Below are 25,299 nucleotides of genomic sequence, written 5' to 3' on the forward strand. Positions count from 1 at the left end.
TAATGCCAGTGCTGATATATGAATTGGAAATATGGACCATTTTCAAAACAGACAAAAACTTCTTGCCTGCATTTAAACAAAGAATTCTGAGAGGAATGTTCAGTGATCTCTGTGAAAACGGTAGTTTTCTGTGGAAAACACAAATACCGACAGACATCTGGTGGTGAGGACAAGAGAACTCTCAAATAAGAAGACTAATATAAGCAGGACATCCTAGCAAGATTACAGTAGACCCGCCCCTTAGACGAATCCACATGTCACAGCCTATGTGGGAAGGACAGGTAGGCCAAAACTTAGATGGAAAGATGGTGTAGATGCTAGAAAAATGGGTGCAGTAAGCAATGGATAAAGCTGCCAAAATAGACGTAGGAAGGTAGAGGCTCCACTGTAGGGCTCTAGCGCCAATGATGATGATTGTGCTCGGTAAATTGGCCAGCAAACTGCTGGCAAAAACGACTGTATCATCAAAACATCTTATATTATTAATTGGTGTGGTATTGAATATAATTCATGCCGCAATAACTTTAAGAGCGTCTGCAAAGGTGTTTTTTGAGTACTGAGAAGTATTGAGAAGTGGGAACGTACATACTTGACTAGTTCTCTGATGATTCGTAAGTTACGTAAGTTACCATGGTCTGTACCCGTTGCTTAGAGTATTTCTGCTAGTTTCTATTGTTGAATGCAAGCAAAAATTGTGCAAAAGTCTATAAAGGAGGTATATATTATCACACTTATATCACTGGCTTGCTTTGAAAGTATATTGAGTAAGAGTAGAGCCTCATGGGTTCCCATTCCGTTTCTAAAAGTCGAATTGGGTGTCTTCCACTTTCATTGTTTGTTCGTATTTCTTATACGTACGGATATGTATGACTGCCAAGAACGTTGTTTTTAATAGGTGAGACATTAGGCTTATCGTCCGGTAATAGTTAGATTTAGATACACTGGCTTTTTTGGGTGAGGTTATGAAAGGCAAACAACAAAGCAGATTAATTTAGTTTTATTTGGTCTAATATATAATATATATAGCCACCTTGGAAGATTGTCCAAACAATTTGACAGTTTGCAAAAATGGTGATTTAAAAAATGAATAAATTTTAAAAAGATCGTAAAACTGTACCATAACTACTGCGCTAATATTTTAGCTTTGCTGTGAACTAGGAAATACTTCAGTTCTTTATTAAAATTTTGCGTGCTTTTTTTTTGCAAATGTATATTTGTCATATAAAAATAAGACCAAAGCCGCTATGGTGTGAAAAATTAAAAAATACTTATCTTCATTTGAAAATTTATTCTTAAACGTTCCATAATACATTCTCTTCATTGTTTTTTACAAAACTTAACTTTAACATGAGTCTATCCCTAAATCCTTAATACATTTTTATAATCTGAAATAGTTTGAACTGGATTTATTTTGTTTAAGGACGCCATAAGTCGAAATAATTTGTAGATAGTTGAGTTCAAAAATTCAAAAAGTTCTAATTGCTTTCTAAAATACTGACATAATTCAAAAGAATACTACAAATCATCTTAAACAAAACCTTAACTTCTTTACAAGAGTGACACAACTCAAAATAAGGCATCATTCTTCACATAAAGTATAGTCGAATAAGTCGAACCAACTTTTCGAATAACAATAACGACACTTTTACCATCTGAGGACTAAAGGCATAAATTAACTTTATGACGTTATTGTACAGATTGTTCACTAACATAGTCCATTTTTCTCACTTTTTTGAGTTATCAGGATCTTCTTCCAAGGTAGCTATTAATATAATATGTATATATTTTTTACAAGTGTGAAGGAAACTATGGCATTAAGAAAAAACCATCAAGCCATACATTAATTTTATTGACCTAAAAATTAAGTTTTAAAAAATTCGCTAGCCAAAGTTCACAGAAATGCTTTTATAAAGACCGATAAGCAGAGCAAAATTCAATCTATAGCTTGCTGGTTCCAGCCCATATCTCTTTTACTAAGTCACAAGCATATAACGCTGTTCCTGGAGCAGTAGTTACTCCGTAACCACCGTGACCATAATTATGTACAACCTTTACTTTTTTTCCACCTGCAGTAAGTAAAATTTCCTTCTCAACTCTTACAATTGTTCGATGAGGACGCAAACCTACAACCTGTCGTACTTCGGTGGCTGGTTTTAAACTAGGTACTAATCTCTCACATCTCTCCCTTATCGACATTCCATCGTATTTGTCTACTTCTGAATTATATGAATCGTACTGGCGTGTTCCACCAAGCGTAACGTGATTAAAACCTGGAATTATGTAGGTATCGCTTTCAGCGTAGAAGAACATTTTTAGCCATGGGGCATTCACCTAAAATGATAAAAGTACAAGCATATTACACTGCATTTTAAATATTGAAATTAAAAAAGAGCATATTTCCATTTTTTATATTTAAGAGAATTTAAATCTCATTACAAGGTTTACTAAGGAACTGTAAATTTGTTTCAGTTATACAAATACTTGTTGTTAATTAAATAACTAAGGTTTGTTTTTTTAACCGGGAGGAGTAAACTAAAAAGACAGATTCACACCCAACAAAAGTACTAGAAAAGTCACCAAATACATCTTCTTTTTTAGTTGATTATCTCGACCTTGCGGTAATCCATTAATCGGTATCGGACAATCCCACACGTCGATTCTAACCTAACTTTGTTTATATTTGAATAATAATTTTTTCCAATTCACTTCCAATATATAACTTTTTGTTTTTCTAATAATAATAATGTTTTTCTACAATAAAAAAATGTTGGAGTGTTATGAAGAATTTGGAGAATTTTTAGAGAGTTTATTTATCACATTGTAAAAGAAAATAAATATTTATTTTATTTTACTTAAAATTTTAATTAAAGTGGGCATTTCATTATTGAAAAAGAAGCTGTGTACTATATGTCGTACAGATGTTTTAACTGTTTCATCGTATGTTGCAAGGATATAAGGTCGACCGCTAATATTTTTAGGACATCTTACTGTTCCAGTTTGCTTATATTCCTTAATTTTTCTGTAAATAGTTGAATTCGCAACACTCAAAATTAGCACATTACTTTAGTAAGTCATGATTTTAACAATAACTATTCAGCAAAACTAACCTGTTGCCTGTTTTATTTTTGCTGCCATAGCTGTTATTTTTATTCCTTCTTCTTCTTCAAGTGCCATCTCCGCGGCGGAGGTCGGCAATCATCATAGCTATTCGGACTTTTGAGACGGCTGCTCTGAAAAGTTCATTTGATGTACATCCGTACCACTCTCTCAGGTTGCGCAGCCATGACATTCTACGCCTCCCTATGCTTCTCTTTCCTTGGATCTTTCCCTGCATGATCAGTTGGAGCAAGGTGTATTTCTCTCCACGTGTAATATGTCCGAGATATTCCAATTTTTTTGTTTTTATTGAATTTAAAATTTCCATTTCTTTGTTCATCCTTCTCAGAACCTCTTTGTTTGTGATGTGTTCTGTCCATGATATTTTTAGAATTCTTCTGTACACCCACAGCTCAAATGATTCCAGTTTTTTCATTGATGTAGCATTTAAGGTCCAAGATTCCATTCCATAAAATAAGGTCGAAAAAACATAGCACCTCGCCAACCTAACTCTTAGTTTCAGTTTTAAATCCCTGGTACATAGAACTCTTCTCATTTTGTTGAAATTTGCTCTAGCCTTTTCTATTCTTATTTTTATCTCCTGATTGTAATCATTTGTGGAGTTAATCATTGTTCCCAGGTATGCATATTTGTCCACTTGTTCGACGTTGGTTTCGTTTATTAGAAGATTCTCGTTATTTCTTTGAGTTTTCGATATTCTCATAAATTTCGTCTTCTTGACATTCATTGTTAGACCATACTCTTTTCCATACTCTGCTATTCTGGTCACCAGTCTCTGAAGATCTTCAATGTTTTCGGCTAAAATCACAGTGTCGTCCGCATATCTAATGTTGTTAATGGGAACTCCATTTACCTTTATTCCAGCTGTTTCACCCTCAAGGGCTTTTTTCTGGACCTCTTCGGAGTAGGCGTTGAAAAGAATTGGCGACAATACGCATCCCTGTCTTACTCCACATCTAATTTCAATTTCTTCTGACAGCTGTTCGTTAACACGTACTTTTGCTCAATGTTTATAGTATAAATTTGATATGATCCTGAGGTCGTTGTAGTCAATCTTCTTTGATTTCAGGACATTCATTAAATGTTTATGTCGTACTTTATCGAATGCTTTATTATAGTCAATAAAACAAGCATTTTTATTCCAGGGTTATTAATTTTAGTTGTTTCTACATATTTATAATGCATTGTTTTTCATTTAATGATAAATGGCCCAAATCTACTTGGCGTTTTTTAGATGGAGAAGGATAATTACCACTAGTACCGTTCGCGCTACAAAAAACTGGTACAACTTGATCTAAGATCAAGAAAATGGTATAAACGAATTTTTTTCATATATGTTGGATCTATGTGTTATGAACGCATGGATACCCTGGCGTAGAAAAAATGAACAAAACTGCTATATACCATTATTTCGCTTCAAACAAGCCATTTCTGAACATTTATGTAAATCTGGGAAGTCACTATCAAGAAAGAGAAGTCGTCCAGTAGGACAAAATGGAACTCCAACGTCTAGTCGTCGAGGAACTCCACTTGTTTTAGCCAATGGAACAACCCCAACACCAACAAAAAGAACAAGAAAATCTACTGCAAGACATCAACAGACACCGTTAAATTCTGTGGTTATGGACAACATTGGACACATGCCATAATGGCAAAAATATCGCCAACAGTGTCAAATATGTACAAAAAAAGTCTTTTTATGTTATAATGAAAAAAGGAATTGTCTATCACAATTTCATAACTAATGTATTTTTGTATGTCAACATTTTATTAAAATATCTTCGTATAATACATGGGAAACCACATACAGTGTGTAAAAGACAAATGGAATAAATTCATTATTTAGGTTACTGTACATATTTATAAAAAATCCCGAAACACGTCAAATTTAAATTATAACTTATCATTCTATAACGTAAAAGGCAACCCCTACCTTCAACCCCCTTAGAATGACAGGTACAACCCCCAATTTTTAAAATAGGAAGTATAGGCTTCTGATATATCGTTTGAAAGGTCTTTTCATTCTCCATTCAAAAATGTTGTCGCTTTTAAGTTTATTAAGATTACCTAAATAAGATAAAATAAATTAAAATCATGTGGTTACCGAAATTCGCTACAATACAATCAAAAACTAAAATGTAATGCAAAACGTAATAAAATGTAGAATACGAAAAATAACTATGAATTTTAATGAAATAGATGTTCAAAATGTTCACCGCGAACGTCTTGGCAACATCCTAATCTCAAATAAAACTGTCTTCTAGCATTATTTAACATAACAGGCGTGATCGACCTAATCGCAAGCGTTATTCATTCTTTTAAGTCATTTAAATTAGAAGGTTAAGTTTTATACACATGGCTCTTCACATATCCCCATAAAAAGAAATCTAATAATGTAAGATCAGGTGATCGCGCTGGCCATTCAATCGATCCTCGCCTCCCTATCCACCGATTGGGAAATATTGTATCGAGGTACTGCCGGACATTTAGTTGGTAATGTGGTGGTGCTCCATCCTGCTGAAACCATATGGTATTCGCTGGAACTTGAGGGTTTCCTGAATCAGGATATAAATTTGCCAACGTTGGAATGACATCATTTTGAAGTAGTGCCAAATAATTGTTGCCATTCAAGTTGCCCTTAATGAAAAAGGGATCAATGATATTGTTTCCTACAATCCCTGCCCAAACATTAACCTTTTAAGGGCATTGAGTGTGTTCTTCTCTCATCCAGTGAGGATTTTCCGTGGCCCAGTAGTGGCAATTTTGCCGATTAGCATGACCGTTAAGTGAAAAAGTACACTCATCAGAAAACATAACGTCTTCTAATTGGATAATATTGTTATCCAACATGTCCATCATTTGCTCACAAAAAAAAGTTCTCCTATCAAAATCGTCTTCCATGAGCTCCTGAGTAGGTATTATCTTATAGGGATGCAATTTATTTTCGTTTAATATGTTTTCTATCGATGTATGGCTAGCATTGAATGTAGTGGATGCCTGTCTACTCGATGTATGTGGATTTTCCTGAAACTCAAGCAACACATCTAATTTGAGTTCATCACTCAGTGCATTTGCAGCTGCTTTTTTTATCTGCCTTACATGACCAAACTCGCAAAACTGCTTCTCTATTTTACTTATTGTTCCTTGGGATATAGGCGGTAAATTAGAAAATTTCTCATGAAATAGACGAGTTACTTCCTGTTGTGTTCGGGTATTATCTCCGTAACCAATTATTTGTAAAACTGTTATTTTATGCATTTCCGTTAATCTAACCATTTTCAGAATTGAATTGAATGAACTTTTTACTTAAATTTAAATACTGACAACTTAAATAAAACAATTTACAAATGCGTGTTAAAATAACGTTGCCACAGAAATTCTTTAAAGTTTTTTAATGGTTACCATCTAAATACCACATTGCTATGGTTTTTGTTCACTTTCTCATTATCAAGACCTAAACGGGAAATAAGTTTTGAGTATATTTTAGCGAATTTCGGTAACCACATGATTTTAATTTATCTAATCCTTTTAGAGAATGAAAAGACCTTTCAAACGATATATCACAAGCCTATACTTCCTATTTTAAAAATTGGGGGTTGTACCTGTCATTCTAAGGGGGTTGAAGGTAGGGGTTGCATTTTCACGTTAAAGAATGTCAAGTTATAATTTAAATTTGACGTGTTTCGGGATTTTTTATAAATATGTACAGTAACCTAAATAATGAATTTATTCCATTTGGCTTTTACACACTGTATAGATTTTCAAAAAATCTTCCTGTTTGTAGTTATTGTATATAAAACCATATGGGTTTACAAAAAAAGCTTCTATATATAAGACTAAACAGTTATTTTAAATGTTTTAAATACATAAAAATATTTTTTATTTCATGTTTGCAATAATTTATACAGTAGAGGGTTTTAAGGCTATCTGTAATATTCGTAACACAGATGACAATCCAAAGAATGGAAGAGTACATGGTAGATGCTAGTTTTGAGATCGTAAAAAGGACCGGGGAACTACTGTTTCCTATTATAAATGTAAAAAAGTTTCTCTGTAGAAACCATCATCATCATCCAGCCTCAAGAGTCCACTGCTGAACATAGGCCTCTTCCTCATGTTTCCAACCCCGGCTATCTTGCGCCGCTCTTATCCAGTATTTATTGAGTCTTCTTAAATCGTCAGTCCATCTTGTAGGTGGTCGACCGACGCTTCTCTTGTCTTCCCTTCGCCTCCATTCCAATAACCTCTTGGTCCATCGCCCATCTGTCATTCTGGCTATGTGTCCTGTCTATCTCCATTTTAGTCTGGCTATCTTCTCGATGACGTCAGTCACTCCGGTTCTTCTCCTGATGTCTTCGTTGGTTATTCTCTCTCGCAGAGTTATTCTTAACATGGACCGCTCCAGAAACGTAGAAACCATACATGGGCAGTATGCGAAGAATGCCAAACTGAACCTATATCGGATTAACTAAAATTTCCTTTTTTATCACAGTAGAGAACAGTTTTTTTAGTGTTCTGTCCAGTGTTCATAACATTAGTTTACTGTTTATATTATTTTGTAACATGTTACTAAACACTAAAAATATACTAATAATAACCTATATAAATTACCTTTATAACTTGTCCCCTTATTGGAGTCAGATGTGGATCATTGCATAATTTTTTTGCCCCTAAACCAGAACAGTTCACCACAATGTCATACTGATCTCCCAAAGATACCAAATTATCAACATGCCGATTTAATACTTTTCCCCCTAAAGACTTAAACTTGTTTGTTGCCCATGGCAGATGAACGGTAGAGTCTGTAACAAGTGTTTTATAAAACGATCCATATTTGTAAGTATCTGGGCACAACGTTGTTAATTCTTTTTCGGTTGCTTTCCTGTAAATGGGTACTAGCTTCTCAATAAAAGCATTCTAAAATAATAGACTTTGTTAATTTAGAAAAAAATCGTACAGTTAATTGACATTTGTTTTTTAGAAGAATAGAAGAAAGACTTACCCTAACGATACTTTTCTCTCTATTTGAAAATGTGTACCCTGAAATTTCTGTTACACCTGCTTCTGCAGCGTCAACACTATCTCTTATATTTTTCCAATAATAAAATGAATCGTCTATCCACTTTCTAAAACAAAAATGTAGGTGTTGCAGATAAATGGAAATAAGCACATTACTACGAATGGTACTATCTTTAACAAATCAGTACAAATTGTTGGATACGCAGAGGACATAGACATCATAGGTAGGTCCACAGAATCTCTGACTGAAGCATTACGGTCGTTAAGAGCATCTGCACACAGAATGGGACTAAATATAAATTTTCAAAAGACCAAATATATGTGTTGCACTAGGTCAAGCAACCCGACACCTACACGAATAATAATTGATGACCTAGAACTGGAAGGTGTTGACACCTTCATATACTCAGGGTCGCTCCTAACCAAAGATAACAACGTCAGTGAAGAATCAAAAGAAGAAAAGTGCTCGCCAATAAGTGTTACTATGGCTTAAGAAGACAGGTGGCCTCAAAAATGCCTAGAAAAATTAAACTGACTGTATACAAAACACTAATAAGACCAGTGCTAACATATGGTTCAGAAACTTGGACACTAACACAGAATGACCAAGAATTGCTCAAACGTTTTGAGCGAAAAATACTAAGACGAATATATGGAGGCATAAAAGAACAAGGTTTGTGGCGCAGGTGTTACAATTTTGAGTTGTATAGAAGATTTGGAGAACCTGACGTTGTAAAATTCATTAAGGTAGCACGCCTCAGATGGATAGGTCATGTAATCAGACGAGAGGAAGATGCCATAGTCAGAAAAGTTTTTGACCGCAGAGGGCCGATCGGACAACGAAGAAGAGGAAGACCGAGACTTGGGTACCAAGACAACCTAGAAAATGATTTGAAGTCTATCGGAATTAGAGCATGGAGAAGAGTTGCCAGAGACAGGGGCGAATGGAGGATTGTTCTGAAGAAGGTTTTGGCTCATAAAGAGCTGTAACGCCTCTGATGATGATGGTGATTTAATTAATGTACTTGGTTCTTGTTTTTTATAAAAAAAAATCAAGAAAATTCTCACAAACCTATTCGTCAAGTTGCATTGGAGCAATCAATATATCAAAAGTTTCTTTTAAAGTCTCAAAAGAGAATAAGTGGCACCCATGAGCAATCGCTATCGATGTAATCATAATCCGCAATTCTTACGAAAATGTGTTTTCTCAAATAAGGCCAATTTGTCCTTAACAGGTACAGTAAATAGGCAAAGATGTATGTACTGGGTACAAGAAAACCCTTACTGGACGGTAGAAAGGCTTACTCTCTTAGAAAACTTTGCATATCTTTATTAATAAAAAAGTATTAACAATTAAGGAATAAAAATTTCACTAAAAAAATGCGAAATAATTTGTTTTTAAAAAAAAATAACCCTTGAGTAATTTTGTACATGCAAATTACATGAACAGTCGGGTGGGGTCTGTAAGGCTCAGTATTTATTTTACACAATACACTAGAAAAGATTAAAATAAAACTATTTGATATATTGTTATGATTGTTTATTTTGACTTTAATCTTAGTTTATTGAGCCAATAAAAAAATATAACTTATTTGTTATCAAAAGTAAAATAAACTCCTTATATTACCTGTGTTCGATGGATTCAAAGATTTTCTAGTTGTCTTTTATCGGGATAGAGAAGAAGGATAAGAATAAAAAAATATTATATTACAAAAATTCACGTTTCTTTATTTTATATGAACGAATAAAACAATTATCAAATTCTGTCGTTATCTTATCAATCAGCATACAAGAAAATAAATCAAATTTTTATAATAATAAGATTTTAAATCTACATACATTTATATTAAGTGAAAACCAATTTTATTTAAATTTTTCTTTACTTGAAACAAGAAACAACAAAACTTTAAACCTTTGATTAGCCTAACAAAACCTCAGTTCTTAAATTTGAATGCTAATGACCATGATGTCAAACCGATCCTTCACAGATATAAAATTCAATTGTACAAAACACTTACAGCTTATTTTCTTATTGAGTTGTATGTTGGAACATACCCAGAAAAATCCAGTCTCCTCAACGATGTGATCTCTCCTTTTTGGCACCTAGGCTGCTTCCTAACGTCTCTGCAAATCTGCTGCACTAACCAAAAACACCTGATGCACTTCTCCAAAAACTCAACCACTTATTAATGACACAAGGACCTCCTTTTGTCAACTTGATGCCGTAAAACTACTTTCACAAATCTTCACAAAATGCCAACGGTAGATACAAGGACCTCTTTTAATCTACTTGCTATCTCTTTCTGTAAAACTATTTAATTCCTTTCACAATGCCGGTATCCAACTCACGAACCACACCCTATCTTGAGACAAACGACTGTTTCCTTCGATGACCAAATTATAACTGACTTCTCCGGTTCTCATGATCGGCTCACAAATTCCCATTTAAAAACGACCGTCCAATCAAAAGCTCAAATTGTGTTTACCATGATTTTGGAAAAGCCTAATTTCGGTTTCAGAGAAAAACTAAATACCTTACTTTAAAATTGGTTTTGTCAATACACAATTTATACATATTTCAAAAGATTAGAATATGGTCATTTAATACTCGATTATACAAACAATGAAAAGATTAACTTACAGGTAAAATGTCTTCTAATTCTAAACAAAGGTTTTTTGATAATTTTGTTTGAAACGGAAAAAGGTCGTTTGCCAAACAAATTTCTATTCTTATCTACACTAAATCTTATCTTAAATTACTATATACAATTTGTTTATCTTGATATCTTAAAATTTTATTTCGATGGATTTTTTTTTTATTTATTTTTCTTTGGTTGGGAAAGAAGAAACATAACAATATGTACAATCTTTTTTTATTTAATTTTTAATACATCTTAATCATTTTAAACCCAATAATAAAATAAACATCTTTAAGAAAATAAAAAAGTTAACAAAAAGGTACTTCTCTTACTTTAATAAACAAAATTCTAATCCTAATTTCAATTTTAATTGCAGTCTTCGTAAATCGGTTTAACTTGCTCTAAGCATAGCCATTTTTTGACATTCGCCACAAAAATATCCGGTTTTACGGTTTGGACAATAGGCGCCACGACTTCGTGTATTTGGACGCAGAGGCTCTGGATCTGCTTGTACTCCGCTTAATTTTTGTGTGATATTTCTGATATCCTTTTGTAAATAAGGGTCTCTTGCTCTGGTTAGCATGTTCTTACTTGCCAAGGCTAAGCTAATTGATGTCAGAAACAATCTTTGATCCGAAATTAGGTCGTTTTCATTTGCATTAAATTTATGTATGACGTGAGAGTTTATGCCTGCAATGTTGAGTAAATTATAAAAAATTAATATTGGCCATCTCCAGGTGTTTTTGCCTACGTTATAAGCCGCACATTTTTGATGGACTGAGTTAACCCCCGATTTTGTAATGTTATTAAAACTAATTTGGACTGGGCATTGTTTACATGACTTCTTGATGTTTCAGTCAATAATGCGTGATGTTTATATCTAAAATCAAACAACTCTCAGATGACCCAAATAGACTTTCGAAGGACTATCGTTCAAGTTTATTTAAAGAAATATTCGTCACATCCCAAAGGCACTGGCAGGACTCCATCTCCATCTTCTAATGGTCAGAGAGTAGCCGATGAAATTAGATATGATAGGATGGAACACCTAGTGGATAAAATTCCAAACGACAAAAAAACATTGTGCTGGTAGATTTTGCAAAAAATCAACACGCACGATATGTAAAAAATGTAACTTAAGTCTCTGTATTGATTGTTTCGTTACCTATCACACAAATCAAAATGTTTTAATTCCTTTTTCATTACTTTCAGTTTTTAAATAAATAGAACTGTTTACAGATATATTTTGTATTTGTTGGACCCATTAGCTCCTAGTGTTACATATATGTAACATCATATACTGAGTGATCTATAAATCAGAATGCGTAAATTTATTTATTTTTAATAATAATAGTCTCCCGTTTTATACCGCTGTCGCGGCTTTGGGAGTATAGTAGGGTAGTCTGCTATATCTAGGGCCTACGGTATACAAGGAAGGTAACATGGCCAGTGCTACGCTTCAACCGTCTATTATTACCCCTGGTTTTACCCAAGGTACTCATTTGTATTCAGGCTGAGTCGACCTGGGGCCTATAGACATTTTTAAAATGTCTAGATGTTCTTGCCGGCGGTGGGATTCGAACTCCGGACCACCGGCTTGCGAGGCAAACATCCTACCGCTTGCGCTACGCAGACCCTTTTATTTTTATGTTTTTTAATAAAACTGCTCTCAAAAAATATTAGCATCACATTAAAAACTGCGAAAAAATAATTTGGACATTTTTTTAAGCCCTTTTCTCTATTCGGATTGCCGAATATAGGCCTCTCTAATTCTCGCCATTCATCTCTGTTGTTTCCACATTGGGAATCTGGGCATTAATGGGTTAATAATAAAAAATTAGCTATAATCTATAAAAAAAAAAACATCATGAAACCAAGGGGATACAAAAAATTACCCCCCTGGCACCTAGACTATTAGTATTTTTTTTACGATGTATAATTGGTATTAATAATTTTTAAGCGAAATATAGCAATTAATAAGATGATTTTCTCGTTTCATTAAAAAGATAGTTAACTATTTGCAAATTTAAATATTTGGTACCGGTTAAATATTTACAATTTTATACAATTGAAGATAAATTCTAAAAGGTTTAACAACCTGTTTGTTTATTTAAGCTATATTTTATCACTGATAGATAAGATTTTTATTAAATAAATATACATATCAGTGTAAAGGCCGGTTTTCACGCTGCGTCTTATTGTACGTTTTGTTGGATAGGACAAATCCTATACAATAAAACGTGGCATGTAAACAGCAAAACGTACGTCTTGTCGAATCGAAATAAAATCCAAGGTCAGATCGTAGAAATGATGGGAGAAGCATAGTTTTGCGAGAACTGATAGGATAAAACATTACGTGAAAATACGTGTTCAGACAAGTCGTCCGATCTTGACTTATTTGACGACCAGTTCCACTGCAGTTCGTTTCATTTTTCCCAAAAAAGCCTAATAATGTCAGATTTGCGGCAATGCACCCACGATTTTCTGGGGGATTTATTGAATTGTATAAAAATTTTTAAGTAGTTATGTTTTAAAACCAAGTAGATTGCATTACAGGTTTTAGGAATTATTTGGCTTAACGCTGGTTTGGATATTATGATTGTGAAATCCAAGTCCTTGACGCTGCGTCCTGTTGTAAGATATCTGAGAGTTGCTGTGAGTCTTTCATGGGGTGTAATGGCTTTTCTCATGAGGTGTCTTATTTCAATATGTATGGTGTTACCAACTCTAGCAATTGACAATAGGCTGAGGTGTCCATTCGCAAATAATTGCGTCAGTCATCTGGTTCGCCTCTTTTTGGCAACGAGACGTGGGAATACTGGCTTCTTTGTAGAAGCCCACTCTCCTGACCATCTTGTCTTTTCCCCTTCTCATCCCCTTTTTCCTCAGTAATAGTATCGTTATGGTTGAACAAATAAAAGAAAGCAGCAGTCTTTCATCCATAATAAAAAAAATCACTAAACAAACTTCACACAACTCAAGATTCTGAATTAGAAATGAGGTAGAAAACGGAAGGAAAAACGTAGTGTGTATACACTGGACAAAACGTACATTTTGTCGTACGTTTTATATGACCCACAAAACGTACAATAAGACGTAGTGTGAAAACGGGCCTTTAAGTAACCGGCTTTGAAATATAGAAAGCATATTTTTAATCTCAATGCAAACATTAAAATTTTCAATGCATTTGAAAATTATAACGCAAATAACTAATATTGAAAACAATTGAAAATTTTAATCAATATTATCAATTGTCGATTGCAACTTTTTTGTCTACTTCTACAATATATTTCAACCTCTATATCCAACTTTCCCTCTGTCTTATCTCCTTCATAACTATGTTAAGGAATACGTTGTAAGAAAAATATCAGAAGGTAGAAACAACACACTTATCAATAAACCAATAAATCAAATTTTTTCAATTTTCTTGCGCTAAAATGACCAGGTTGTAACGAGATATTTTGCCTATCATAGGGTAAGATTATGGGGTTGAAAATTGAAGACAGAAATTATGGGGGTGGAGATAGGGCAAGCAAAATAAATCCATACTTGTGCGAACGGCACTCAGGGTTTGTTTGGAGAGCTGGGGTCGTGGATAAGTAAATGGCAAGGGGTCGGATTGGGGCAACTACAAAAAATGAAACAAAGGGGTATTAACGTGAATTTCTTGGGACAAACAAAACCAAAAGAAACAGGAAATACCTCTAGCAATTTAAAAAGGACGCCGCTTTGAGGTGTCAAATTATAACCATTACCATTGTAACTAACAGCTAGTTGTAACTATTAAAATAATTATTAAACATAAAAAATATATCTTTTCAAATGAAAATAAATGTTTCATTCAACATATGACAAAAATATATGTGAAATGTGTGAAAAAAATTCAACATATGTTTCTTTGAGATTCGGGATTTTCCAGAAGCGATCCTCTAGCGTACAAAACGAAGATATGCATGAGGATAAGGAATAAGTATTGAAAAGAAGAGAAAAGATAAATAAATAGGATTGGGTTGTAAAACCAGTGGAATAACATAAAATATATTAATAAAAAATTATCGACTTACAAATATCCTTCACGAGCTTGGTCGTGATGGACAAAACTAACAGGTACATTCTGTTTTCGACTTCCTAAAACATTTGTTGAAAAGATCTGTTTGTATACATAGAGGTAACAAAAGATGTGAAATAAAATAGGGAAGAAGTCATATAGACTCGCCCTTATAGAACATAATTGAAAATGGTTTCTAAGGCCACAAGGTGATTTGGTTCGCCAAGAATTTGACCAGAATTTAAGAAACGATGAACCAATTCAACACCTAGGAGTATGTCTATAGGATCTGATTACTTAAATATGTGATCTGGTAGTTTCAGATCATGACACAAAGTACTACTCTGAGTGCTACTGGTCGACATTCTATTTAGAACTTAAACAATGATTGATAGCCTATTACGAGAAAGCCCTAAATGCCGAACAGAAGTAAAATGAAATTGGCTGTGTAGCCTGTATCCAGCAGGTTATGAATTGTGAGAAAGCTGCCGAAAACATATTTGATATGTTGTATCAACCATGTGGAAAGAAATATACGAGCAGATTAAATGTGGTTGTGTAGCAAAATTAAAAATGTTGGTATTTGAAGAAGTGGTTGTCTAAAGGAACAATATTACTTTGACGGTTGGTTAATATATAACGCGATGCCGTGAATAATACATAAAGACAGTCACAAAAGTAAATATAAAAATAACAAAGAAAAACTTACATGTGTTCTATTCATTTACAAACTTAGGAGATGCTACAAAAACTTAAAAATGTTACTGGACTATAAACTGTGGCAAATAAAAAATTATCTTTTTAAATAATGAAAGCAATTATTATTTAAAAAAAAAATGTCTATCTTGACTTTAAAATTTAACACAAAAAGTTACCTTAAATTTCACTAAATTTCACTCTGCATATTTGGGGTCGGGAACTGGAATCATGCTGGAATTATACTGGGGGCAGATCCGGGATGACGACCAGGGATAAGAAGAGGAGGGCAGAAGTCAGCACCGGCTGGAACACAAACCTTGACAACTCATCTCCTTCAAAGACTCGAACAGGTACAGCACAATGGCAACATGAGGCCATCTTCAAAAACTATTGTAAAACTGCTCAATACCAAGCATCCAACTGCTACTGCCACTTTATGTTATTTCCATGACAAAAAAAGGAAAACTAATTTGATGCTAAATTCGGACTCCAAAAAAACTTCTTCTTCTTCAAGTGCCATCTCCGCGGCGGAGGTCGGCAATCATCATAGCTATTCGGACTTTTAAAACGGCTGCTCTGAGAAGTTCATTTGATGTACATCCGTACCACTCTCTCAGGTTGCGCAGCCATGACATTCTACGCCTCCCTATGCTTCTCTTTCCTTGGATCTTTTCCTGCATAATCCGTTGGAGCAAGGTGTATTTCTCTCCACGTGTAATATGTCCGAGATATTCTAATTTTCTTGTTTTTATTAAATTTAAAATTTCCATTTCTTTGTTCATCCTTCCCAGAACCTCTTTGTTTGTGACGTGTTTTGTCCATGATATTTTCAGAATTTTTTTGTACACCCACAGCTCAAATGATTCCAGTTTTTTCATCGATGTCGCATTCAAGGTCCAAGATTCCATTCCATAAAATAAAGTCGAAAAAACATAGCACCTCGCCAACTTAACTCTTAGTTCCAGTTTTAAATCCCTGGTACATAGAACTCTTCTCATTTTGTTGAAATTTGCTCTAGCCTTTTCTATTCTTATTTTTATCTCTTGATTGTAATCATTTGTGGAGTTAATCATTGTTCCCAGGTATGCATATTTGTCCACTTGTTCGACGTTGGTTTCGGTTATTAGAAGATTCTCGTTATTTCTTTGAGTTTTCGATATTCTCATAAATTTCATCTTCTTGACATTCATTGTTAGACCATACTCTTTTCCATACTTTGCTATTCTGGTCAACAGTCTCTGAAGATCTTCAATGTTTTCGGCTAAGATCACAGTGTTGTCCGCATATCTAATGTTGTTAATGGGAACTCCATTTACCTTTATTCCAGCTGTTTCCCCCTCAAGAGCTTTTTTCAGGACCTCTTCGGAGTAGGCATTGAAAAGAATTGGCGACAATACGCATCCCTGTCTTACTCCACATCTAATTTCAATTTCTTTTGACAGCTGTTCGTTAACACGTACTTTTGCTCGCTGTTTATAGTATAAATTGATATGATCCTGAGGTCGTTGTAGTCAATCTTCTTTGATTTTAGGACATTCATTAAATGTTTATATCGTACTTTATCTAATGCTTTATTATAGTCAATAAAACATGCGTATATATCTTGATTGACGTCCAGGCATCTTTGTATTAGTATATTAAGTAAAAAAAGAGCTTCACGTGTTCCTAGGCCTTTGCGAAAACCAAATTGTGTATTATTAACGTCTATGTCCAGTTTGTGATATATTCCAACAAAACTAAGCACGCCTTAATCAGCGGCAGGCTTTACCGAGACTGAACAATTTTATTTCCGGCAAAAACTTCCCATCGGTCTCAATGGATGTTTATTTGAAACGCAGAATATTTAGCAGTTTCGATCAAAGAAAAAATATCAAAGAAATATAAACAACTCTAAAAATGGTTTACATTAACTTCGGCGACGCTAAGATGAATTGGAAGAATTCGGTGTTTTAACTTGTACGAAAGGAAACAGAAATACACTAAGATTATTCTTTGATACTTTATTAAATACGAATGGATTTCAATACATATCAATATATATTTTAAGGAATTTTCAAATGCTACAAGGTTTGAAAACTAGTCATTTTAGCGCCAATGTATGGGGACGGATTTTATCTAGAGGAATGAGAATGGTATGGCGTGTTGATGTCAGGTTTGTTGGACAGACTTATCTGAATATTCTAGAAAACATCATGTTTCCCAGTGTAGAACAGTTGTATTTAGAAAATGACTTTATTCTCCAACAAGACAATTGTCCTGTTCACACTGCAAATACAATAAACCAGTGGCTCCAGAATACCTACATCGAAACTTTACCATGGCCCAGCTACAGCCCAGATTTAAACCCAATCGAGAATATGTAGGGGGTTAATATAAAACGGTTGTATCGGCGTAATTTTATACGTCAAAATACTGACTTAAAAAAACTGTGCTCGATGTCTGCTTTTATTTGATTAAACTTAAAAGCAACAAAATAAGGAGAAAAAACATTTAAAAATGCCATTTTAAAAGTATTTGTTAATTAAGCTCAAAAAATCGACTGCAGAAAACATATAATTATTGTTATAGAGGTCTATACTACTCAAAAGAACTATCGTTTGCCTTGCCAGATTAATCTCACAAAAAGAAAAATTTTGTTTCTCATTTCCCTGGACTATTATTTCGATTCAGAACTGAGCGAAATTTATTAATAATCTAACGGCATTTGGGTAACTCACTCCTGATCAATAATGTTTCAGTTGTCACTTTAAATTATATAAATAACTTGGGTTTAGTTTAAGTATTTCTAACATTTGCTTAATTACATACATATAAAGCCAAGTTCTATTTAAAACGTTTATAAAAACTTCACAAAATACATTATAACTTTTACTTACTGAGTAATTTCCCTATTGGGCCCCGTAAAACCGTGACCTGGTCGAAATATTCCTGCTGCTGCCCAACTGCAGGTATCTGTATTGAAGCCTTCGGCTATGATAGTAATTTCTGCATTATTGACACTCTTCAATAACTCAATTCCGGTCGTCAGGCCTATTATACCAGAACCGACAACAGCTATTTTTAAATCGCTCATCGTGATATTGCCTAACACTTTCACAATTCAACACTCACTGCTGCAGCTGCAACACCGAACTGACAGAATAAAAACTCAGTATTCCGTTGTTTTAAATTATAGATAAGCTGATTAATGATGAGAAGGTTATTAAGTTCAAATTGATTTTATTTGTACCGGGTGAGATACGGATGAGATTAAGATTTATTTATCTAAAAGAAATAAACAATGTGCTAATAAATGAATTTTATTACATAACTAAAAATTAAATATTACTTACTTCACAGGTGAGTACGATTAGTTGCAAATTATAAGATACAATGGCATTTATCATCATGATGTTTACTGACCAACAGATCCGGGTGGAGGAGCTAGTAGACAGTTTGTCCTGGAGTTGGGAAACTGGCTTTAAAGGCGGAAGAACCATGGAAGCAGTCATCGGCATAGAAATGAGAAAGAAAGATTAAAGATTAAGGATCCGGATTGGATAAGTCCTAGTAGAATTAAATGGCTATGCTTGCATTAAACAAAAAGATTAAAATGCAAAAATGACATCAGAATAGACACATGAAACGTGAAAACCATGGCACAACAAGGTAAAATCCATAATGCAATACAAGAAATGGCATATATGAAATAAAATATTTTGGGAATAAGCGAAATGCGTTGGCCAGGTTCAGGAACCGCAATGTCGGCATTATATTGACAAAAGAAGTGGCAAAATCTGTTGACAACTTCATTCCAATATCAGCAAGAGTGATGCTCATATAACTGAAGACAAGACCAATCGGTATAATATAATTTAAGTGTGTGCACCTACATGAAAGTTACAATATCTCGGCCACGTTATGAGAGGGGATAAATATGTGTTGCTACAAACCATAATGCAGGGAAAAATACAGGGAAAACGAAGTATTGGGAGAAGACGCATCTCCTGGCTCAACAATCTGAGAAAGTGGTATAATTGCAGTTCCGTCGACTTGTTCAGAGCTGCAATCTCGAAAGTGAAAATATCTGTGATGATTACCAACCTCCTTAGAGGAGACGCTACCTAAAGAAGAAAGAAGAAGGTGCACCTGCAAACAAAAGAAATAGAAGAAAAGGTAGAAAAACTATTCTTCTTCTTCTTCAAGTGCCATCTCCGCGGCGGAGGTCGGCAATTATCATAGCTATTCGGACTTTTGAGACGGCTGCTCTGAAAAACTATACCATAGCATTAATCAAGTCGTGGAAAGGTTGAAAAAACAAGACATAACAATGAAGTCAAGGATGACTTCAAAGCAAAGTTGGGAACCACAAAACATCATCTGCAGTTGGACTATTTGGACTAGGAAACCGGAACAATTGGAGAGATAGACTGGATATTTGTGGAAGCAAATCAATTAGTAATATTGAACACCTGGTTTAAGCTACACCCAATGAAATTGTACACCTGGAAATCTCCACAAGATTCTGGAGGTTACCTTCAGTAAAAGGAATAAGGACAGATTCTGTAATTAGCAGTTTTTCGTCGGTTATGCCTTGTATGGTACCTTTCTCAGGAAATCTATTTCGATAGTTTCGTGCATTATTCTCTTTACAAATTGTGATTCCTGCATCGGTATCAATTAAAAGTTTAAAGGTATTTGTAGCGTCATTGATATAGTATAAATTTTTGAAGGTCATTATCTGAAAGGGGCTTACAGGAATGTCTGTTCGGGAAAATTTAGATTTGGATCGAACTTGTCCAAATTCAGGGTTTAAGTTTGTTTCTGTATATTCACAATATCCGTTAAAAGAGTCGTATGAATTGGGGGATGGTTTTGGTGGGGAAGCGAGAGAAAATCCTGATACTCTTCTGTATCGGGTATATCATTAATATAATCGTAATAATGTTCGGTTTCAAGATTATTTTCTATATAATAATCTCCATTAGATGCTATAAATTCATCAAAGTATTTATTAAAAACATGAGCCCTTTGTTGGTAATTTTGTAAGTTTGGGTTTCTGTGGATGTCAGATGGGCGATTTTGCATTTGATTTTGAGACACAAAAGTAGGTCTCTGTGGGTTTGAATTTTGTTGATTGTAAGAGTATTGGTTTTGATTATTTTGGTAGTTTTGCGATCTATTATATTAAATTTGGTACGAAGGTGGACGTAAGGAACGGCATTCGTTACTTAAATGGCAAATATGACACTTTGTACATTTAGAAAAATTAGATGGTCTTCTCATCGGTTGGGGATTTTTTTATTAATATCTTCGATAAGATCAGGAGGATTACTAGCTCTAATAATTTGTCCTAAACGGGGCTCTAATCATTTTAAAAGAGTATTTAATACCATAGAATCGATTAAATTGCATTAGGCGATCTTTTGGTCTGAGGTTAGGTTTGATTTTTGGATTGAGGCGTGCATTTTTGCATTCAAGACTTGCAGTCTATTAAAGAAGGTTAAAGGGGATTCATCTCATAACTGTTGAAGTCTTTCTAGGTCATATATCAAACAAGTAAGTGCTCTGCTATCTCCAACATGAAGGTTTACTAAATTTTTTATTTCAGAATAGGAACTTGGTTTTCTCGAATTTATTAGTTGGGCTACTTTACCTCTAAGTTTATTTTTTATGTGAATCGTTAATAGGGTGCGTTGGTCGACTGTATACATTTTAAATGCACAATCACATGCATCTAGGAATGTTGGAAGAGAGATTGGGTCTCATTCGAACTCAGGAATTATAGAAAATATTTCGGAAAGTTTATATGGCTCGATTTAAGCTTGAGTTTGGGAAAGTGTTTCAGGCATTTTGAAATCTTAATGAGAATAGTATGAAAACAGAATATAACAAAGTTAAAAAAAGTATAAAAATGGTATGAAAGAAATAAATAAAAAAATCTCTCTTCATCTATCTAATTAGTCTTCTTCGGTCCATTTTTGGTCATAGGCCTCCCCAATTCTTTTTCATTCTTCTCTGTCTGTCGCTACAGTCATCCACCTATAGCTCACGTGCTTCTTGATATTATCTACCCATCCTATTTGGGGCCTTTTTCTGCTTCGTTTATATTCCCACGGTCTCCAACTTATAAGAATTTTGTTCCATCGGTTTTCTTTTTGTCTTATATTGTGTCCGGAAAATCTCCATTTCAATTTTGCAACTTCTTGTCTAACACCCTTTACTTTTGTTTTCTCTTTTATCCACTCGTTTCTCTTTTTATCCATTAGTCTTATGTGCAACATTTGTCTTTCCATTGTTCTTTGGGTTTTTATGATTTTGTCCATGTTTGCTTTTGTAAATCTCCACGTTTGGGAACCACATGTGAGAATAGGGAGTATGCATTGATTGTATACTTTGGTCTTAAGATGCTGTGAATATCTTTTGTTTTTAAGGATGTAGCTTAGTTTGCCAAATGCCGCTCATGCCTGTCTAACTCGTCTTTTTATCTCTGCTGTTTGGTCTTCTTTGTTAAGTTTTATAGTTTGATTCAGATATATATATATATATATATATATATATATATATATATATATATATATATATATATATATATGTAATGCCTCATTGTAATGTCTTCATCTGTATTTGTTATGATTTTGGTCTTGCTGTAATTCATATTAAGGCCTATTTATCTTTCCAGCTTCTACGTCTAGTTCCTTCATCATTTTAAATAATTCTTATGCAAATAGTGAAATATCAAAACGAGATGATTAAATCACTTACATTAACAGAAGCATCAGGGTCGTCTTGTTTTTAATCAGGGTCTGCTACCAGGGGCTTCACTGGCTGCTCCTTTCGTAGAATCCTGTTGAATGAGGACGGCTCGTAGATTCTTTTTCCGTTAAGGGATAGGGATCTGCCATTGCTAGATAGTTTCCTTGTTCTACCAACGTTAATTGGATCCTACTGACTGCGCCAATTGTTATATCACTTATTACTTCTTTGATTTTTAAAAAAACACTTTATTAAACATTTTAATATAAGTACTCTAGGGTTAATAATGCAAAGCTTTTTATAAAATTTTTGTTTATGTTATGTTTATTTTTTTAATATATAAAAAAATAGTTATATTTATATGTTTTTATGTCACCTGTGAAAACATCTATGAATTTCCTTTACAAAAGTAAACTACTAAGAAGCTCAACACATTTACTCCTGAAAAATATCGATACATTTTACCGCACTTCTATGAATTTCCCTCTCGCAGTATGCTACCTATGATCATCGTGCTGTACAAAATGATTTGCAATTTTCCGATAACGTCACTTGACGCGTCGAGACGCTGTCTACGATGCAAACCCGTGTGATGTAAAATGTTGAAAGAGTAAGATGTATGAAAGTGTCAAGTAAGAATTTCTTCAACAAGCATCGAAGGGGTTTTATTTCTTTTTTTTTTAACGTTTTTAAGTTGGTGAATGAAAAGAAAGGTTTCTTTTCTTACACGATTGTTTACTTTTAGTGTCAAAAGTAGAGTGGAAAACATTTTTGGACAATTTGGACCATTTGGTTTTATACTATTTACTACATTTAGTTTTATTTATTTTTAAAGATTTAAATTATAGTATGCAAAAGATAGTTTAAAATATTTGGAACTACGGGTACAGAGCAATATATTTATTTATGTGAAAACAGCACTTAAAACTTTCAGTTAAAAAATGTAATTAATTGTAATTATTAAACCATAAACATATTTAATTTTATTTTCAACAAAGATAAGTCTTTTGTTGGTGCCTATCCTCTATGGATACTTATAATCACATTGGTCCACATAACTTTCTTAAAAGATTCTTTTCTGCTTGTTCATTGGCGGATTGATACATCTTTTCGCTATAGCCAATTCCGACAGGGGGCGCTCAAGATTTCAAAGATGGACGATCACTTCGGGAAAACAAATCATTTTGTCATTTGATCTCGAAGCTATAAAACGTTTAATATAAATCATTTACACGTGTGTTTTGCCAAAGTAAATTTGGAGTACGTTCTTCAAAGTTTATTTGTTTGTGATTCGAGTTTATACATACGGTAATTCCCCAAACCCGAATAAAAATAAAATTAAATGTTTGTTTTTTTACAGTATGTCTGAAACACGGAAAGTAAAATTTACATTATCTCAATTATTTTTGTGGTTGCAAGGTCGACAGAGATATTTATTTGAGTGTGGGGCAGTTTTTGGAGCTGGCCACGTTTTTAGAATTATGAGCTTGTTTCTTTATGTTAATTTAATAAGCTATGTGTTAAAATACTGACAGGTTAAAATTTCACTCCTTTATGATATTAATAAATATAAAATAATTTATATTGCCACGATACACCTAATGATAGGCCTATAATTTGCTGTACTGCCAGTTGCTTGATATTAGGGGTGTGGGATTTTCACTTGTCAATACGAATTTTTTTAAATTTACACACGAAGAGTTTTTAAAAACCAATAATAAAAACCACTGGATTGTCTTGACAAAAACTAATGACGATAGAATAAAATTAAGAATAACAATGTCATGAATCATCATCATCCAGCCTCAAGAGTCCACTGCTGAACATAGGCCTCTTCCTCATGTTTCCAACCCCGTCTATCTTACGCCGCTCTCATACAGTTTTTATTGAGTCTTCTTAAATCGTCAGTCCATCTTGTAGGTGGTCGACCGACGCTTCTCTTGTCTTCCCTTGGCCTCCATTCCAATAACCTCTTTGTCCATCGCCCATCTGTCATTCTGGCTATGTGTCCTGCCCATCTCCATTTTAGTCTGGCTATCTTCTCGATGATGTCAGTCACTCCGGTTTTTCTCCTGATGTCTTCGTTGGTTATTCTATCACGCAGAGTTATTCCTAACATGGACCGCTCCATTCTTCTCTGCGTGACTCTCAGTTTGGTAGCTGCTGCTTTTGTTAAGGTAAGTGTTTCTGCTCCGTACGTCAAGACTGGGAGGACGCACTGATCAAATACCTTTCTCTTTAGGCATGTGGGCAGCTCACTTTTAAAAGTTTCTCTCAGTTTTCCAAATGCTGCCCACCCAAAGCCGATTCTTCTCTTCAGTTCATGAGTCTGGTTATCCCTGCCAATCATAATTTCATGTCTCAGGTATTTATATCTATCTACGAGTTCTATTTCTTTCCCACCAATACTGATGTTCTGGTTGGGTACCAAATTGGTCATGATTTTTGTTTTTGAGATATTTATATTTAAACCTACACTTTCTGTAGCCACAACGAGTTCCTGTACTATCTCTCTTGCCATACCTAGATCTTCAGGTATTATAAGTATATCATCGGCGAAACGTAAGTTGTTTAGATGTTCTCCATCTATTTTTATTCCCTTTGTCATCCAATCCAAATTCTTAAAAGCATGTTCTAGCACCGTATTAAAAAGTTTAGGCGACATTGGGTCTCCTTGTCTAACCCCCCGTTCTATTTTTATGCGATTACTGTTAGTATGTAATCTGACAGTGGATGTTGCCTGCAGGTATATTTTGTATAATAATTTAGTATATCTATAATCTAGCCTGCATTCTTTAAGCGCCTGTAATATTTTGCTTAGCTCAACTGTGTCAAAGGCTTTGTGAAAATCGATAAATATTAGAACTAGAGGTTTATTGTATTCCACTGCTTTCTCTATTAGGGATTTTATACTTTGTAGATGGTCATTTGTTCCGTAACTTTTTCGGAATCCTGCCTGTTCCCTTGGTTGATAAGTCTCTAATTTTCTTTCCATTCTCTTAACTAGTATTCGCGTAAACAACTTATATATATGGCTGAGGA

General features: G+C 34.1%; 1 protein-coding gene across 1 annotated transcript; it reads right to left on the minus strand.

Moving 5' to 3' along the window:
• Nucleotides 1–981: 981 nt before the first annotated feature.
• On the minus strand, nucleotides 982–18,673 carry Daao1 (D-amino acid oxidase 1). Its single transcript, XM_072542355.1, has 4 exons — nucleotides 18,399–18,673; nucleotides 8,120–8,243; nucleotides 7,729–8,034; nucleotides 982–2,331 (listed from the first exon to the last, which is right to left on the minus strand). The coding sequence occupies exons 1-4, from the start codon at nucleotides 18,593–18,595 to the stop codon at nucleotides 1,939–1,941; spliced, it is 1,020 nt and encodes a 339-aa protein (XP_072398456.1). The 5' UTR covers nucleotides 18,596–18,673; the 3' UTR covers nucleotides 982–1,938.
• Between the last annotated feature and the right edge of the window lie 6,626 nt (nucleotides 18,674–25,299).

This window comes from Diabrotica undecimpunctata, chromosome 8 (assembly GCF_040954645.1).
Source record: "Diabrotica undecimpunctata isolate CICGRU chromosome 8, icDiaUnde3, whole genome shotgun sequence".
NCBI lineage: Eukaryota > Metazoa > Arthropoda > Insecta > Coleoptera > Chrysomelidae > Diabrotica > Diabrotica undecimpunctata.

Bases quoted from the DNA above. Each gene is read 5' to 3' on its own strand.
- Daao1 (XM_072542355.1), bottom strand. From the start codon at position 18,595: ATGAGCGATTTAAAAATAGCTGTTGTCGGTTCTGGTATAATAGGCCTG. The intron at 8,244-18,398 runs GTAAGTAAAAGT...TTTTTGTTTTAG, and splicing joins CCCAATAGGGAAATTACTCA to AAAGTGGATAGACGATTCAT. The intron at 8,035-8,119 runs GTAAGTCTTTCT...CTATTATTTTAG, and splicing joins GAGAGAAAAGTATCGTTAGG to AATGCTTTTATTGAGAAGCT.